Source organism: Lagenorhynchus albirostris, chromosome 7 (genome assembly GCF_949774975.1).
Source record: "Lagenorhynchus albirostris chromosome 7, mLagAlb1.1, whole genome shotgun sequence".
In the NCBI taxonomy this organism is placed as follows: Eukaryota; Metazoa; Chordata; class Mammalia; order Artiodactyla; family Delphinidae; genus Lagenorhynchus; species Lagenorhynchus albirostris.
In genome coordinates, this window is record NC_083101.1 from 6,601,727 (window position 1) to 6,621,037 (window position 19,311).

A 19,311-nucleotide genomic window follows, 5' to 3' on the forward strand; every position below is an offset into this window, starting at 1 on the left:
TGAAGCAACTAAGCCTGTGTGCCACAACTACTGAGCCTGCGCTCTAGAGCCCGCAAGCCACAGCTACTGAGTCCATGTGCCACAACTACTGAAGCCCGTGTGCCCTAGAGCCTGTGTGCCGCCACTACTGAAGCCCCCGCACCCTAGGGTCTGCGTGCCACAACTACTGAAGCCCATACGCCTAGAGCCTGTGCTCCACAGGAGAAGCCACAGCAATGAGAAGCCCACACGTTGCAATGAAGAGTAGCCCCTGCTCGCCGCAACAAGAGAAAGCCCGTGCACAGCAATGAAGACCCAACACAGTCTAAATAAATAAATACATTTTTTTCATTAAAAAAAATAAAATAAAATTTATAGGGAAAAGCAAAAGACCTAGAATAGCCAAAACAATTTTTGAAAAGAACAAAGTTGGAAGACTTATACCACTTGACTTAAGACTTTCTATAAAGCTACAGTAATCAAGTCAGTGTGGCATGGGCTCAAACACAGACATACAGCTCAAGGGAACAGAGTAGAGAGTCTAGACCCACACATTTGTTGTCAATTGATTTCCAACAAAGGTACTGATATAATTCATTATTATTATTTTTTTTAATTTTGGCCGTGCCAAGTCTTAGTTGTGGCGTGCAGACTTCCTAGCCGCGGCATGCAGACTCTTAGTTGTGGTGTGCGGACTTCTTAGCTGCGGCATGCAGACTCTTAGTTGTGGCATGAGGGATGTAGTTCCCTGACCAGGGATAGAACCTGCTCCCCCTGCATTGGGAGCGTGGAGTCTTACCCACTGGACCACCAGGGAAATCCCAAGGTACTGATATAATTCAATGGGCAAAAGATGGTCTTTTCAACAAATGGTACTGGAACAATGATATCCATATAGTAAAAAAAATGAACTTTAACCCCTACCCTACATATCATATACAAAAATTATTTAGAAATGCATCACAGACTTTATGTAATTGGTGGTCAGTAGAGGGTTTAAAAGACCTTCCCTTTCTTCTCATTTTTTTCCATGGTTCTCAGAGTTTGGTTGTTCGAAAGTACACTGTTGAGCTTCTCCGGTTTGATTTCTCATCTTCAAATTGATGACATTTTTCCTCCAATTCTTTGTGCAGTGCTTCCAAATTCTTTTTCATTTGCTCATGGCGCCGCTGGAGCTCAGCTTCAGAGTCCTTCAGCTTTTGAACTTTTTCTTTGGCCTTCATCTCCAACACCTGCTCCATCTCCAACGTCATCTTAGCTACACGCTCCCTTCTTTCTTCTTCCATTTGTGCCAGGGGGCTCTTAGGAAGCTGCCTTTTGTTCTTGTTGTTATCAACTCCAGCGTAAGTCACAGCTGCAGGTTTCCTGCTTCTGTAGTTCTCATAGCGCACGTTACCAATGACACCTTTCAAGTCCTGCATGTGTGTTCTTAGCAACATATTTCTTAGAATTGTCAAATCCCAATGTTCACCACTTTCAACTTCAGCAATTCCCCAAGGATACCGCCTTCCTCTGACCCTTTTGCCATTAACCTTGATGACAGTATTGCTACCTTCCACAGCAAGAGGGAAACGGTCGTCCATGTTTTTAACAAGTTTTTATTTTTCATCATCATCTGTTTCTGGAAATTCACGTATTTTAATTTTATAGTTTTGGGTTTCTTTCATCATCTGTTTTCTAAACTGTTGACACTTCTCTGGGGTGAGCTTTGGCAATAAGTGGGATAATACTCACTTTTTCATGCAAACACTTCATAAACTCGATATCCAACGGTTGAAGTCCATGTCTTGAAGGAGCAACGAAGTGTAAACAACACCGCATCTCGCTGTCCAGAGTCTAACGTCTGTTCACTCGAGATTCTGCACTTACGTGGTCCTCGCATGTGCTATCAATGCAGTCAGTAATAGGCTGTCAGCAGTTTCTATGCCCAACTGCATCTCCAAACCCCAGGGCATCAACTATCGTGAGCAGCAACTGAACACCTCCTTCTTTGAAGAAAACTTTGGGTTGTTCCACCTATACGGTCTTTTTTATTCTATGGAAGGACCTGGATGCTCTGCAGAATACAAATCTGTGAGGAATAACGAGTTGGTTAATGTAGAACCTAAGTGTGAATTCAACCGCTCTCTTCACTGATTGCTGTATACTTGATGTGGGAGATCTGCAAACCCCACGGAGCCCTCAAGGTCTGTCTGCTGAGCCACCACCGCAGCCCCGGACTTCACCCTGACCCTCCCGTTGACCAACAGCCCCTCCAGGACCAGCCTGGGCACGGAACAGCCCACCAGTTCTCCGGATCACAGACTTCAAACAAACAAATTACAGCTTTGAAACTTCTAGAGGAAAAAACAGAGAAAATCTTGGCGACTTTGAAGCTGGCGAAGGTCTCAGGGCACAAAAGGCATTAATCATAAAAGGAAACATTGATGAACCGAACTTTTTCAAAATTAAAACTTTTTCTTTTCAAAAGATGCTGTTAAGAAAATGAAAATACAGGCTGGGAGAAAATGTTCACGAAACCTGTATCTGACAGATACCCAAAATATATAAAGAACTCTTACAACTCCCAAAAGGGTAAATGGTCTAATTTTGTTAAATGGACAAATGATTGAACAGATACTTCACCAAGTAAGAACGGCCAACGAGCCCATGAAAACACGCTCAACATCACCTGCCATCAGAGACATGCAAGTTAAAACCATGAGATAACATCTCACACACCCAAGAATATCTAAAACTAATAACATACGTTACCAGCTGTTGCTGAATTTGTAAAGGAATTCTCATAGATTCTGATAGGAGTGTTAAGTGGTATAAAAACCTTTGGAAAATAGTTTAGCAGTTTCCTACAAAGTTAAGCTTATACTTATCATAGGATCCTGCAGTTCCTCTCTCAGATATCGTCCCAGGAGAAATGAAAACATGCATCTACACAAAGACTTGTACACAGACACTCATAATAGCTTTATACATCATAGCCAAAAATTGGAAAGACCCTAAATGTCCAACAAACAGGGGACTGAAGCAAACTCTTGGTATTTTCATATCATAGAATAATACATGGCATTAGAAAGACCTACTGATACCCACAGCAACATGAATCAATTCCAGAAACATTAAGCTGAGGAAAAGAAGTCAAAGAAACAAAAAAGTACACATTATATGATTCTACTTTTATGAAATTTCAAAACAGACGAAACTAATCTGCAGCGATAGAAACTGGATCAGTAGTTGCCTGGGGCAGAAGGTAAGGCTACACTGCAAAGAGGCAAGAGAGAACTTTCTATGGTCTTGGAATGTTTTAGATGACATTATGCGAAATGAGATAAGCCGGACACTAAAGGACAAATACTGTACGACTCTACCTATACGAGGTCCCTAGAGGAGTCAGATCCATAGAGACAGACAGTAGCATGATGGCTGTCAGGGGTAGGGGGAATGGGGAGTTGATTTGTGGGTGCAGAGTTTCCGCTTGGGGAGATGGAAAAGTTCTGGAGATGGACGGTGGTGATGGTTGCCTAACATTGTGAATATACTTAACGCCAGCGAGCTGTACACTAAAAGATGATTAAGATGGTACATTTTATGTTATATGTATTCTACTGACGTTTTAAAACTACAATAAAATACAATAACTTTTAAATAAGTTGCATAAGAATACATATAATATGACACCATTAAAACAAATCTGAAAAGGCTGGGATGGGGTATAATGAAGTAAACTACTCAATGACCAGGAAAGACACTGGTCCCCACTGGTGCCCTGCCGTGTTGCTCAATGTAGCTCTCCCTCTCTCATCCCTCAGTTCTCAGCTTCACTGTCCCCCGACCAGGTCCCCTGGCCACCCTGCTGAAGGCAGTCCCACCCTACCCCACTACTCTCTTTCGAGAAAGGCCCTCTGTCCATCCTGGCCCATACTTGGCATGCTCTATAATCATTTTGGTCATTTATCCTTTTTTTTTTTTTTTTTTTGGCCACGCTGTACAGCAGGCAGGATCTTAGTTCCCAACCAGGGATCGAACCCAGGTCCCCTGCAGTGGAAGCGCAGAGTGCCAACCACTAGACTGCCGGGATTTATTGTTTGTTTGTTTGTCTGTCTAATTCCTATCTTTCCTCAAGATCCCTAAGGGCAGGGATCTGTTTTATGCACTGTTGTATCCCAAATACCTAAAACAGCACCTGGAACACAGTAACTTCTCAGTAAATATTTGCTGAATGAATCGGAAGTCAAAAAGCTATACAGATGCAAACTATTATACATAGAATGGATAAATAAGGTCCTACTGTATAGCACAGAAACGATATTCAATATCCTGTAATAAACCATAATGGAAAAGGAAAAAAAAGTCAAAAAGTTATAAAACGCTGTTATAGTAAAATTCCATTTTGGTAAAATAATTTTGTTTTTGCACCTACAGAAAGGGTGCCCTCCTCATCTCTGGGAGGATGGAGTCAAGTGATTTCTCTTCCTCCTTTTTTGCTTGTCTGCGTTTTCTGCAACAAATTTGTGTTGCTTTTGTAACATAGACCCTAATTGGTTACTTTCAAGTATAATTTTTAAAGTTTCGAAAATAAGGGCTTCCCTGGTGGCGCAGTGGTTGAGAGTCCGCCTGCTGATGCAGGGGACACGGGTTCGTGCCCTGGTCCGGGAAGATCCCACATGCCGCGGAGCGGCTGGGCCCGTGAGCCATGGCTGCTGAGCCTGCGCGTCCGGAGCCTGTGCTCCGCAACGGGAGAGGCCACAACAGTGAGAGGCCCGCGTACTGCAAAAAAAAAAAAAAAAAGTTTCGAAAATAAGAGGAGCATGTGTCCGGCCTCTTCGGTATGTGGGGTTGCCCCTCTTGCGTCTGTCCGTGCTTCTCTGCAGACTCCTGAGAGCACCCTGGGGAGGAGAACCTCATCCCTTGGAGCTCTCCAGGCCCACAGAGTGTGAACAGGACACTTGAGGGCCATTTCAGAGAGAGGCAGCAGCACCTGAGTGGTCCCGGAAGCCCCAACAGAGGAACTGCCTCAGCTGCTACCTGGATGGCTTGAAAAGTACAACTCTTCACCTTGTGACTCGTTCGGAAGAAGATTTGCTCTTAACACCTTTGTTTTTGCCTCATTAACTTCTGCGCTGGATTAAAAATTTTCATCTTCTCCTACCTACCCTGCAAAGAGAAAATGGCGTCTTTGTTTGGTTTTAATGAAATTAATATTCACCTCCATAGAAGCTGGAAAACACAGGCAAACAAAATGAAGTAAAAATCACCTGTAATCCTTCTATACAGAAAAAAATTCGGTTACTGCTTTGGTAAGTCTTATTCATATGTATGAATATATAAATTTTAAAACTAAACCAGACTATGACAGATATAGTTTGCATACAGATTTTTTTGGTTTATATTATATACGTTTCCCACATCACTAGACTTTTTAACAACTTCATTTCTAATGGCTGAATAACATTACACCACATACAATTTAAGCTCTACAATACCTTACTTAACCATTCTCCTACTGTTGGACACTTAGGATATTTGTGTGTGTGTGTGTGTATGTTTTGTTATTAGATATATGGCAGTGAGGAATATTTTAGAATATAAATCTTTGACCACAGGAAAAATTACTGGGTCAAAATGTTTGTTTTGAAGGCACTAGATATATATTGACAAATTTTCCTCCAGAAAGATTATATAAATTTATCTGCCTCCCAACAGTGTATGAGCAACATAGAAAGTTTAAGGTTTACTAACATTAGTTAAAAAGTTAATGGTTACACATCATTTTATACAAATAGACCCATGAACATAGAAAACAAACTTGTGGTTACCCAAGGGGAAATTAGGAGGCTAGGATTAACATACACACCCTACTATATAAAATAGATAACCAACAAGGACCTACTGTATAGCACAGGGAACTATACTCAATATTTTGTAGTAACCTATAAAGGAAAAGAATCTGAAAAAATACATATATATATATATATATAAACACACCTATATATATATATATATATATACACCTATATATACCTACATACACACATATATATACCTATGCACACCTATATATGTATGTATGTATAACTGAATCACTGTGCTATACACCTGAAACTAACACGACATTGTAAATCAACTATACTTCAAGTTTTAAAAAAATCAGTTTACATACAGGGAAATGTCAAGTGGTAGTACCGAAAACTTTGGGTGCTTAATAGTCCACGCAGGACATGAAACATCTGAAGTGCATGAGTCTGCCAGGATCATACTTTACTGATCCCAGCCGTCTAAAATTTTTCATTTTGTTTTATCTTGGTCCCCAACCAACGCTGACCTCCTTAGGGTGATGCGAAAGAAGCCAGGCCCGGGCCCTGCCCTCGTGGGGCACAGAGTTCCCTGTTTCAACACCAGGGCACCTGTGTGCAGCCACAAAGGATGCTATAATTACTAACAGGAGCCACCTTCCACTGCGCTCTTACTACATGTCAGTTGCTCCACACCCATCATCCCCCGGAGTTGTCTGTAATCACACAAGGCAATTATGGAGACAGCTAGCCCTGAGTTCGGCTCCTTGCTCTTGTCACTTGCAAGCTGTGTATCTTTAGCTAAATCACCCAACCCTCAGTTTCCTCATCCAGGAAAATGGGGACAAAGACAGCAACTCGGGTAACTGAGAGGATGAGGTGGGGCAATGCATGGGAAGGATTTTTTTTTTTTTTGCGGTACGCGGGCCTCTCACTGTTGTGGCCTCTCCCGTTGAGGAGCACAGGCTCCGGACACGCAGGCTCAGCGGCCATGGCTCGTGGGCCCAGCCGCCTCGCGGCATGTGGGATCCTCCCAGACCAGGACACGAACCCGTGTCCCCCGCATCGGCAGGCGAACCCCCAACCACTGCGCCACCAGGGAAGCCCCATGGGAAGGATTTAATGACTTCTGATCACTTGGACTTGCAGGGCGGCTCAGAGTTTGTATTTATCTGCACAGCAACAAAGTTCAAAAAATGCTTAGTACTATAAATTGTGTTACTGGCCACGTTTTATAGATCTGGAAACTGAGATTGGTAGGAACATAAGTCGCATGTCCTGCATCAGCTTTTCACTCAGGGCTCCGTTGCCCAGGACAGTGCAGGCCAAGCAGCCCAGCCGAGAAATGTATAATGCCCACCAAGCATGACACACAGCAGGTGACTAACGCAGTTCTGGCTCTTGGTGACACTTTTAAAGATCCAAGCTCACCTCCTAGTGCTTTTGACATCAAAGTAAAGCCCTGAAAAGAGACCCAAGGGAATGGTGCAAATCCTTAAATAGGGCTCCGGTCCCAAGGCAGTCAGCACCTCTGCTTCTAGGCAAAGCAATTCCCTTTCTCAACACAGGCTGAGAAACTGTTCCAGAGAAAAGGCACTGAAGAGACTTGACAAAATTGGATCCTGGATCAACGGGGAAAAGGACATTAGTGGAACAACTGACACATTTGAATATGGACTACATATTAGATAACAGTATTTGTTACGGACCCAGTTGTGTCCCCCCACCAATTCATATGTTGAAGTCCTAACCTCCAGTACCTTAGAATATAATCTTATTGGGAGATAAGGTCTTTAAAGAGGTAATTAAGTTCAATGAGGTCTTTAGGGTGGGCCTTAATCCAACCCGACTGGTGTCCTTATAAGAGGAGGAAATTTGGATACACAAGGAGGCACCAGGGATGCACCCAGAGAAAAGACCATGTGAGGACACAGCAAGGAGGTCACTGTCTACAAGTCAAGGAGAGGCCTCAGAAGAAACCAAATCTGCTGACATCTTTATCTTGGACCTCCAGCCTCCAGAACTGTGAGAAAATAAATTTCTGTTGTTTAAGCCACCCAGTCTGTGGACTTTATGGCAGCCCTGGGAAACTGATATAGTATTATATCAATGTTAAAGTTTCTGAAGATGAAAACCATTTTCAGGTTATGTATTACAGTGTCCTTGTTCTTAGATAATTCCTCCTGAAACAGTTAGGGGCAAAGGGTCATGATATCTGCAACTTACTCTTAAATAGATCGGCAATAATGATTCTGGTGATAATGAGTGTATAAATATACAGACAGTAAACAGGGCAAACATATTAATAATCGGTGAATACAGGTGAAGGGTACAAATGGGATTTCATTTTATTATTCTTTTCACTTTTCTATAAGTTGGATGTTTTTCAAAATAGACACTTTTGAAAGAGTCCCTTTAATTCACTTAAGGTGGGAGCAGGGAGGGGTCTTTCGGAAAAGGTAACCCTAACTCAACAGCAGAAGCTCGAGTGCCTACTCTGAGCTAGGCACGATGCCCAGCACTTCACTACACACTCTTGGGTAAGGACCGCTGTTTCTCATCTTACGGAGGAAGAACGGAGGCTCCGAGATGGGAAGCCACTTGCCTGAGACCACAGAGCAAGGAAGCGGTGCAGTGGGAAGTGAGCCAGGTGGGGTCCGCCTTCACAGCCCTTCCCACCCTTCCCTCTGTGCAAATAAATGGAGTGCACACGGCAGGCGTTTAATAAAGACTGAAAGGGAACGATACCTGTGCTGCTGAGAGGCCTGGATGCGGGAATGGGCCCTCTTGAGAGCCGCGGCTCCGCTGTGCTGCTGGAAATCACCGCCTCACAGCCAGCGCCCGAGATGCCAGCCAGAGGGGTTGCACCTCCACTACAGCGACGCCGGGGCACCTGTCCCTCCTGACCCACCAGACCCACCTCCTCTCTCGGGGACAAGAAAGCAGGAAGAAAGGAGGCAGGCCGGTAGGTCTGGCACTGAGCCCACCCGTTGCAGGCCCCGGATGAGACTTCCAAGATGCTTCATCCTGAATAAGGGCAGGCACGTTCCCCCTCCCCGGGGCCTGCACGGAGTGACGGGGAAAGTAACCCTGCCGCACAGGAGCGCAGGCAGTGAGGCAGCACACCTGGGCCTGGCAGAGCTGCTGCGACCAGGCCTCAGGTGCCCATTACTCATCACTTTCCTAGGGGTTCTGGCTACATCCTCCTGCCACCTAAGAGCCCAGTTCCTCAGGATGGGAAGGTGATGCTACCAAGCCCGCCCCCAACACAAGGACCCCACCTGCCCTGATCCCCACCACACTGGCCACCCCACACCCCACACACCTGTGCCCACACCCCTCCATGCTGCCCTCCGCCCCACAGGACACGTGTCTCTTCCCTCCCTCATGCCTTCTCTCCATTCTACTTCCAAGCAACCCCATTCTCCCCAAATTCCAGATACATCCCTTCCTTTAACCAGTCTTAATTCACTGAGTCAACCATCTTTCCGACTCTCAAAGCAGGACCCTCAAACCTCCTTCCCTGCCAAGCCCTGCCTGCCGCCGCCCGGAGTGGCCCGGTGTACTGGAACGGGTACTACTGGACCTCACTAAATCCTCACAACCACTCTGGAGGTCGGGCAACATTGAGAACTAAATCCATCTCCACCTCCATCACTAAAGGAGGAAAGACGGAGGCTCAGAGAGGCGAAGTGACTGGCAGGGGGCCACACAGCTACTGAGCAGCTGAGCCAGGATTCAAACCCAGGACGGCCTGCCCCAAAGTCAGTGCTCTCAACTGTCGGCTCTACCAGCTCCCAAATAGCCCTGGCCAGACTGGAGTGGGGATGACCTTTACATCCTTGAACCCATACCCCCACACCCCCAGAGTAGCTTCCCCTGGCCTCCCTCACGAGTACCTCTTCTGAGTCATTCTTCACACAGCATTTTTCTGCTCAACTTAAATTCCTTAAGTTTAGGATAACATCTCTTCATGGCCCGAAACCTGGTACTGCACTTTGTTCCGGGGTCCAAAAGAGTCTGTTAATGGGGTTTGTGGCTACCCAACGCTGGCAGTCCCTGGGGCTTAACAGGCGGGAGGCAGTGACTGGCCACGGTCACTGGGAAGCTGCAAACCCTGGAGTAGGCCTAAGCAGAAACGCAGACTAGGACCCCTAAAACCACCAAGCAGGAAAGGATCAGAGAGGTTCATGCCAAGGTCACACAGCCAGTAAACGGCACAGCAGGGACTCTGGTGGGGAAACTGGCTCAGAGAAGGGAAGTTTCCTGGCCAGACTCACACAACAAGCTGGCAGAACTGGGACTTGAACCCAGGGCCTAGAATTCAGTCCACTGCTTTGTCATGTTACCCACCAAACCGCAAACCAGAACACCAACTGAAATTAGCAAGTCAACCCTCCCTGCCACCCCTGATTCCCTTGTCTTGCTCTATTTTTTTCTATTTCCATGGCATCACCTTCTAACATACTTACATACTTATGTTATCAGAAGATAAAGTCCACTAGTTCAGGGGTCTTTAGTCTCTTCTGCTCCCTAATATTCTTCAAGCGCCTAAAACAGTGCCTGCTCCATATACTGAAAGCTCAGTAAATAGATGCTGAATAAGTAAACCCGTCTAACAAACATTCACTGAATACGTGCTATGGCCAGGCTGTGAACTGCAATCATTTTGCTGGATCCCAAAGACATGAATGCTCACTGACACAAGCCCACGTTTCACCTGGCTCCACAAAGGAGCCGGCACACTAACCCAAACTCAAGCCAAACCTGGACATTTCCTCAGGAACCAAGCTCTCAAACCAAACGAAGACATGGTCTATCTCTGAACTGAAGAGAACCCAGATTTCCCACAGGCTCCCTCTGAGAACCAGTTTCATCCCATCCCCAGAAAGGCCCAGCAACACTCAGAGGATGTGCAGCCCCTCAGCCCAGCCACACGCTGCCAGATTCACAGCTGCCACTTTTCCGCATTACTTTCGCTAAACAAGTCTCAATTAGATCTGCCACAGCCCGGGAGGTTATCGGTGGGCACTCTGGTCTTGGCCAGCCGGGACAGCGCATCTGTACCAGATGGTCCTCCCTGGGATGTCAGATGAGGGGGATCCAGAAATGTCCTTGGCCTTGTGGCCCTCTCCCTAGTGCTGTCCAGTACCCCCGGTGGGAGCGCTGCTGCGAGGGCAAAATTGGAGCCAACTCTGAGAGCGTGAGAGCTGCAGACGTCGACTCCCTGGGTTCCTGCAGCAATTCCCAAGGAGCCTCTCCCTCAGCCACCACGGACAAGGTGCCCAGTGATTCCATGTGCATCTGGGTTTGGCTGAACCAGGCTGCAGAGGGCAAGACTTGGAGGCTTTTAAACTATGGCTTTTCATCAAAGCCAAAAGGCCGTTCCAACAAGTGCTGAGTCTACTATTCGTCTCAGTCCAAGGAAGAGAACAACAACCTCCAAGGAGACTGTTCCAGAGAAAAGTAAGGCATTCCAGAAATGCTGCCCTGCTTCAGAACGGTCTTCCGGAACAGGGAACCTGCAGTAAACATTTACTGAACTCTTATGTGCGTAAGGTGCAGCAGAGGTAGGCCTGTGACTGATTCCTGCTCCACCTTCCAGCTGTGCTACCTGAGGCACATACTGCCTCTCTGAGCCTTGGTGTTTTTGTTTGCAAAATGAAAAACAGTAACTGAATCTACTTCCTAGGATTGTTGGATGAGTTCAATGAAATAATGCTGAGTCCAGTGCCTGCCACATAAGAAGTGCTTAATAAGAGGTAGTTCTTGTAAAGGAAAGGACAGGCAGTATATTGAGAAAAGAAAAACTAATAAGGGCTTTCTAGACGTCCCGTAAGCCATTACTTATGCGTTTAGGTACATCCTAAGCGTTTGTTGATGCCTGTTTTTTCAAACAAACTTAATCCTCACAGCATCCTCGGGTAGAAGGGGCGGAGGCCGGAGAGACAGTCCTCGTGACAAAGGACGAAAACAAGGCCCCCGAAGGTCCCGGGAAGCGGCCAGCAAGCACCCTCTACCCTCAAACCCTCCCGGGTGGGTTCAAAACACCAGACGCGACTCTCCTCGGGGAGAAGTGGCTGGAAGTGATCATTAGCGGGGCAGTCGGGGTTGGGGCTTTAATTCATCATCGCTAAGAAGTGGTCATCTTTTGTCCCTAAAGAAAAAAGTGCCCATCAGGGCCCAGACCCCGGGGAAATACAAGTCAGCGCTCCGAGACGCCACACACGTGCTTTAAACGCTGGGTCAGGCCCAGGCAGAAATAAAAGAGATAGCGGCCCCTGTTCCGGAGAAGCAACGAGCCCCTGGGGGCTCGAAGTGGGCTGTTGGGGCCCGAGAGGATCCACTGGGCGCCGGCTGGAGGAGGGGACAGGGCGGTGGCGGCCGGGGGGGGGGGGGTCCCCGGCTCAGCTCACCTGGACGCGGCGTTCTGCGTACCAGGCAGGGCCAGGCCCCGCCGGCCCGTAGCTGGACTGGGCTCGCCCCTTCTCGGAGAGACCCGGCCCCCTGAAGCAGCTGGCTGCCGCCCGGAACTCACCTGCCGTAGCAGCCGCGCCACCTCCGCCTGTCAGTCAAGCGCGCCTTCCGCGGCTCGGCGCAGCGCAGGGTCATGAGGCCCGGCCGGCCGCGCCCCGCCTCCTCCCCCTCGGCTGCCCAATCGGGAGAGGCCGACGCCAGGGGTAGGGGCGTGGTCAGATGAACGGTGTGGGCCGAGGGCGGGGCCTGAGGGCTTGGGGCCGGACCGAGCCGGGCCGGCCCGGGTAGGGGCCGGCGCTCTGATCTCACTGCTGAGCGCCGGAAGTATCCTAGATCTCAGCGCAGGGGCTCGGCGGCTAGACCGCGGGGCTGGCGCGACCATGCCGGTCACCGGGAAGGCTTTCCGCCGGCGCCGGGCCGACTCGGAGTCGGAGGAAGATGAGCAGGACTCAGAGGAAGTTCGGTGCGTTTGGGGCGGGCTTCCACGGGGCAGGAAAAGAGAGGCAGCCTAGGGGGACTCACCACCGGCCAGGTACCTTGTTGACAACATTGCTAATTATGAGCCGGTTGTTATCCCCTTCTGTGAAGAAATTGAGGCCCCTAGGGATGAGACCGCCGCCCCAAGGTCTCATGGTTGGGAGAGGTGCCCCTGGCATGCGCAGCGGTTCTGACTCCCGTTGGTGGGTCCAGACGCAGAGTCACCCTCTGGACCACTGCGGGCAGGCAGCGAGGCAGGGATGTCCCTCGAAGCTGCCTTTTGACTCTGAGTTCCGTGGAGGGTCTCTCAGCCTGTGCATTGCCTTTTTTTCTTTTTTTTTTTAGATTAAAACTGGAAGAGACCCGAGAGGTGCAGAACTTGAGGAAGAGGCCCAACGGGGTGAGGTGGGTACTGCGTGGGGGAGAGGACCCGGAGGAGGAGGGCATGACCGAGACACCACCTACCCCGACTCCCCCATCCCCACCCGGTCGCTGTCACAAATATCTCCTCAGGCATAGCCCCTTCTCTTGACACACTTTACACCTTGTACTGCCTGGGGTGGGGTCCAAGCGTTTTTTGCAGATGTTTAATCAGGACATGCCCCGAGCCTTGTGATCTTGAAGTTTACTCCAGAGGTACAGAAACAGGTCATTGATCAGTGTTTTTCTTGTCAAATGCACACTGTGATTAACTGTGAAATGCACACTGATTGTTAAGAGTTTGGGAAAATTTAGAAAAGTATGATCATGGAAATAAACAGTACCCATAATTCTCCCATACAGAGGTGATCAGTGTTAACATTTAATGTTCTTTTCCTGTCTGTTTTCTCTCTTTTTTGTAAAAACGATGAGCAGCTTTACTTTTATTCTGTTGTTCTTCGGTAGTCCCCTCTTATCCACGGGGGCTATGTTCTGAGACCCCCAGTGGATACCTGAAGACTGGGTAGTACTGAACCTTATGTAGATTATTTTTTCCTGTACTGATGGGTGGGTAGTGTATACAGTGTGGACACTCAGGGCAAAAGGATGATTCACCTCCTCTGTGGGACGGGGCAGGATGGCAGAGATTCATCACACCATTCAGAACAGCTGGTAATTTAAAACTTAGGAATTTTTTATTTCTGGAATTTTCCATTTAATATTTTTGGATCGCAGATAACTGACACTGTGGAAAGTGAAACCACAGATAAAGGGGGACTACTGTACTTTCAACTTACGATATTGTGGGCATTCAACCACATTGTGGGTAATTTTTCCAAAAACCTTTTTAATATCTGCATAATATTCTATCAGATGTACATATCATAATTTAACTTACCCCTTATTTTGGGACCTGTAGATCATTTTTTAAAATTTCACCATCAAATAAGGCTGCAATAGTATTTTCCTGCATTTGTCTTTAGCTTCATTTTCCCTGAAGGCATAATCTTAGAAATGAGATTTCTAAGCCAAGATAATGCTAAATGACTTTACAGGAAAATGTACCACTGATGTCACCACTACCCCCACCTCCAGCATCTAGAGTGTTTCTTGGACCCTGTTATTCTTGTAGGCTTTTCCAGCCAGCTTCAGTGTTCACCCCGCAAATCTCACCCTTGCCCTAATGTTGCAACCTAAAGACTGCCTAAATGTTTCTCCTTATCTCTGAATTGTGCCCTTTCTCTCTCTCCCCCACTTTTTGGCTTTTCTCAGTGCTGTAGCCCTGCTGGTGGGAGAGAAGGTACAAGAAGAGACCACTCTAGTGGTAAGTTGTGGGGTCCTCCCTGGGCAGTGGGAAGATGTGGCTGCTCTTCAGTAGATGATTGTGTTTTCTTAAAAGAAAACAAGAAACAATTCCACTGCAAGTTATATAAATGCTTCTTCTCGGCCGTTTGCTCTCTGCAGGATGATCCCTTTCAGATGAAGACAGGTGGGATGGTAGACATGAAGAAACTAAAGGAAAGGGGCAAAGATAAGTAAGTGCAAAACTGGCTGAGAGGCAAATTCACCTGCAGCCCCTGCCTGGGTCTGTGTTCCCCCAGGGAGCTGAGTCCTGCCGCAGCTTTAATGAGACATCTTGGAGTACCCTTTGTGCTTTGTAAACGGTATGTTGTTTAAAAACAAAGAAAACAAAAACTCTTCAAAAGTTAACTTAGAGTGATGCAGGCAGGCACCTCTTGTAAAGGTGCATTATATATTAACTTTTTTTTTTTTTTTTTTTTTATCCTTGGTTGCGTTGGGTCTTCGCTGCTGCGCGTGGGCTTTCTGTAGTTGCGGCGAGCGGGGGCCATTCCTCGTTGCGGTGCGCAAGCTTCTCATTGCAGTGGCCTCTCCCGTTGCGGAGCACAGGCTCCAGGCGCGTGGGCTTCAGTAGTTGTGGCTCGCGGGCTCTAGAGCACAGGCTCAGGAGCTGTGGCGCACGGGCTTAGTTGCTCTGCGGTACGTGGGACCCTCCTGGACCAGGCCTCGAACCCATGTCCCCTGCACTGGCAGGCGGACTCCCAACCACTGCGCCACCTCGGAAGCCGCTATATATTGTCTTTCAAACCCATGTGGAAGTTGTTTTTTCTTTTTTGAGGAAAACATAGAAACAATTACAAAAATAATACAAACAATACAAAAGTGAAATATAAACGAATCTACTCATTCCCCTGAGATATCTCCAGAGGCCGTCAGGGTGCTTGCATATATTCCTAGAGTTCCTTCTATTTACATATCATATATATGTATATATTTCTTGACCATAAACAGGATGTTGTACATTTCGTTGCATACTTGTTTTATTCATGTAACATCACACTCAGCCTCATTTAGCTGTGACTCTAAGGCTCTGCTTCACTGTTCTCTTTTTTTAGGATCAGTGAAGAGGAAGACCTCCATCTGGGGACGTCATTTTCTGCAGAAACCAACCGAAGGGACGAGGACGCTGACATGTAGGTGTCAGTCTGTTCATCAGTAAGAGATTGGGGGAGGGCTCCAGCCAGACAGAGTCCAAGATATTTTGTCACAGATGACATTTCTAGACTTATCCAAAGACAGCAAATTGGCCCCTCTCGTGCCCCTGCCTCCCCTTTCCCCACCGCCTGAGGCTTTAGAACTTTGAAAAACTCAAAAATTCTTGGAATTTTAGATTCCTTGACTAGTAATGTTCCATCCCCCCAAAATTGCAGGGATAAACAATGGACTTGCCTATTTTTCATTTTGCCAACAAGGCTGTTAAACAAACTACCATCTCCCATTATCTTTTTGTCTTCAAAGAACCTTACACATGGTGTGGTAGGACAGAATCTCATAATATATGTTGGTGCTTTAAGTTGAAAAATTTTAGCTTGATTTAAAAACTCAAGTTATTTTTCTCCTTCTCCATGGAACGATGGCAACTTCATCATCAACCGTCACGGCTCCGTGAGCCAGAGTTGGGGACCCCACTCACTTAAAAGACACCAGTTGTGAGCTTTCCTGCCCCTTTTTGAGGCCTTTGGATATCTCATTTCAGGATGAAGTACATTGAGACGGAGCTGAAGAAGCGGAAAGGGATCGTGGAACACGAGGAACAGAAAGTTAAGCCAAAGAATGCAGAGGACTGCCTTTACGAACTGCCGGAAAACATCCGGGTTTCCTCAGCAAAGAAGACTGAGGAGATGCTGTCCAACCAGATGCTGAGTGGCATCCCGGAGGTGGACCTCGGCATCGAGTGCGTTTCAGACCCACGGTCGTGCCTCTCTCCCGCCCCTAGGCAGAAAAGACGTGCTCTCTGCTTTCCAGTTAAAAGTTAAGGGACTGTTTCTTAACCTGTCTCCTTGGAAACCCACAGATACAAACTATCTTCTGTGGCAGGCTGACATGGTTATTGCCAGGAGTTTCTCTGAAGGGTTGGTCAGAAGTAGTTAAAGAGACAAGGGACTCTGACTGCCGAAAACAAGAATGTTTTTATTTAGCCTTAGTTCACAGCTCTTCAGCTCTTCTCTTCAGGTCCGTGTATTCTGCTGCTTTATTCTAGCAGGAGCAATGATAAAGGCTCACCCACCCCGTGATCCTTCTTTCATTTTTACTACAAAGCATCTGCTCCAAAAGGGGATTTTTATGGAGGAAATACAGTGGTCATAGTCATCTTCGGGTGTGGTAGAAAGTTGGGAGACTTCTGGGTTCTCGCTTCCTTTTTGGCCTTACTAGCTTTGAGCCTTAGTCAGTTCACCTGACCTCCAGCTCAATTTCCTCTTGATCAGAAGAGAGTAACTCCTGCATCTCTGATGCTGGGAGAGCTCCGTGACAGTCTGGCCATAGGGGAGTTGGTAAATTGTAGGGAGCTGTGCCCCAAGAAAGATGACGTCCTTATTCAGTGGGGGGGGGGGCTGCCAGCCCCTTTAGTCAGTTCCACCTGAGGCCAGAGGTGTGATGATCTCACTGTGGTGTGGCTCCTTTCTCCCCATAGTGCTAAAATAAAAAATATCATTTCCACGGAGGATGCCAAGGCCCGTCTGCTGGCAGAGCAGCAGAACAAGAAGAAAGACAGTGAGACATCCTTTGTGCCCACCAACATGGCTGTGAATTACGTGCAGCACAACCGATGTAAGTGTCGCATCTGGGGAAGCAGCTGCGGCCCACGCCATTGGGTTGAGGTCCCTGGGTTCCCAAAGTCTGTCTGACCCGTCCCCTGGTCTCTTTTGGTCCAGTTTATCACGAGGAGCTCAATGCTCCCATACGGAGAAACAAAGAAGAGCCCAAAGCCCGACCGTTGAGAGTGGGCGACACAGAGAAGCCGGAGCCTGAGCGTGAGTACAGCAGAGGCCGCGGGCTGCCTGGCGTGACCGTTGCCCGGGGCCCGTGGAGGTGGGGAGGGACTCGGCAGGGGCGGCGCTTGGGCTTTGGGGTCAGGGCATCTGGGTTCTAGTCCATTTTCTGTACCATGGTCATGTGCCTTCCCCTTTCCAAGCTTCAGTTTCTTTACCTCTAAGATGGGGATAGTAATGAAACTTACCACTTGGGGTTGCTCTAAGGATTCACCGGGCTGTCAAACATAATAGAGACTCAAAAAATTAGAAAATTGCAACAAGCAAAAGTAAATTAAAAGTTAATCATAATTTCACCACCCAAGACAGCCCCTGTTAACATTTTTATATATTGTTATCCCTGGGTATCCGTGGGGGACTGGTTCCCGGACCCGCTGCAGACACCAAAATCTGTGGATGCTCAAGTCCCACCGTCAGCCTTCCGTATCCACGGATGCGGGACCCAGGGATACCAAGGGCTGACTGTGTATAACCTTGCCCACTGTTAAAAAATATACATACTCTGTATACACACTTAATAGGATCTCACAGCTTTTTAGTGTGCTCTGCCCGTCTCTCCATGACAGTAAATACATTTTCCCCTTCAGTGGCCGTATCACGTTCTGCCGTATAGATAGATGTCCTATAGTCTAACCATTTCCCTCTGGCGGGACACTTCGGTTGTTTCCCAGTTTTCCCTATTTAATGATGATCATTCTTGCCTATGTCATGTCCTTAAGCTGCCTTGTGAGAACTCACCAAATGATCCTAATTTGTTCTCCCGCCAGCAACATCCAGCAGTGCCCCTTTCCCACGTGCTCACCAGCACCAGGCGGTGTCATCTTTCTCATCAGCAATGGGATGATTCTAAGGAAATGCTAAATTTGCTGAAGCTTCTGAAAATCCAGCCTGTTGCTCTGTTCCTTCCTACTTGAGAAATTATTTTCTGTAACACCTTAGCTGTGTAGTCTTTGATTCCCAAAGAGCTTCCTATTATTAATACCTAGGAAGCAGGGACTTTGGAGGCACCAAAGGGTTCACCTCAGCCTACCTTCACTTCCTGAGTGACCTTGAGCAAATCAGCTAACCTCTCTGAGCAGAGATGGTAACATGCCCCTGCTAGGATTGCCGGGTGGGTAAAAGGAAGTCTTGTCTAAACAGATTTGGTGCCGTGCCTGGTACGTTGTCAAGCTCTCAATGAAGCGTAGCTACTGCTGCTCACCTGGTCTGACACTGAAGTCAGCATATTTTGGTTGGCACCTGACTCCACCATGTTTATTGCTATTCACCCAAAAACAGGTACTTACTGAGGCCCTACTATGTTCCTGTTCACTAGAGTAGGCACTGGGGCTCCTGTAGGGAGTGAGACAGGCATGGTCGTCCTTGCCTACGTGGAGCTACGCCTGTTGTTGGCTTCCAGCATGGCAAACAGCTTTTCCTCTTTTCCTTCTCAGGGTCCCCTCCCAACCGCAAGCGTCCTGCCAACGAGAAGGCCACAGATGACTATCACTACGAGAAGTTCAAGAAGATGAACAGGCGGTACTGAGGGAGGCTAAAGGGGAGAGGTGCAAAGTGGGGTATCAACAGCGTCGTTCACTCCCTTTATTCCCCCTGATAAAAGGCTTCCTGGACAGAAGCCCGCTCGTTGGCTAGCAGACAGTTCCCAAAACAGACTCTATCCGTCCTGCTGCTTTTTACCTGCTGGATTTTTCAGGCTCTGAATTTGTAACCTTTTGAAACAATGTGTAGTTTTCCTCTTTGGGGACAAACTCTATTCTTGAGAGCATTATTAAATCTTGTTTGTAAATATGTTGACTTTCTCCTAATATTTGCCCTGGGTC

General features: G+C 47.4%; 2 protein-coding genes and 1 pseudogene across 9 annotated transcripts in view; 1 reads left to right on the top strand and 2 right to left on the bottom strand.

Moving 5' to 3' along the window:
* Positions 1 to 12,419, bottom strand: part of USP20 (ubiquitin specific peptidase 20) — a 48,560-nt gene extending 36,141 nt beyond the window's left edge. For 5 of the 8 annotated variants that reach the window (XR_009541460.1, XM_060154111.1, XM_060154103.1 and 2 more), the window contains exon 1: positions 985 to 1,112. The gene's annotated coding sequence lies outside the window, so the exon portion shown is untranslated. Of the gene's footprint in view, positions 1 to 984; positions 1,113 to 12,184 lie in introns of those variants that run through there. The other 3 variants (XM_060154104.1, XM_060154107.1, XM_060154105.1) reach the window with 2 other exon arrangements.
* Positions 976 to 12,627, bottom strand: LOC132523128 (septin-7-like; annotated as a pseudogene).
* C7H9orf78 (chromosome 7 C9orf78 homolog) lies at positions 12,546 to 19,279 on the top strand. Its single transcript, XM_060154089.1, has 9 exons — positions 12,546 to 12,708; positions 13,068 to 13,127; positions 14,415 to 14,466; positions 14,607 to 14,677; positions 15,557 to 15,634; positions 16,198 to 16,395; positions 17,134 to 17,270; positions 17,375 to 17,473; positions 18,925 to 19,279. The coding sequence occupies exons 1-9, from the start codon at positions 12,626 to 12,628 to the stop codon at positions 19,014 to 19,016; spliced, it is 870 nt and encodes a 289-aa protein (XP_060010072.1). The 5' UTR covers positions 12,546 to 12,625; the 3' UTR covers positions 19,017 to 19,279.
* Positions 19,280 to 19,311: the final 32 nt, after the last annotated feature.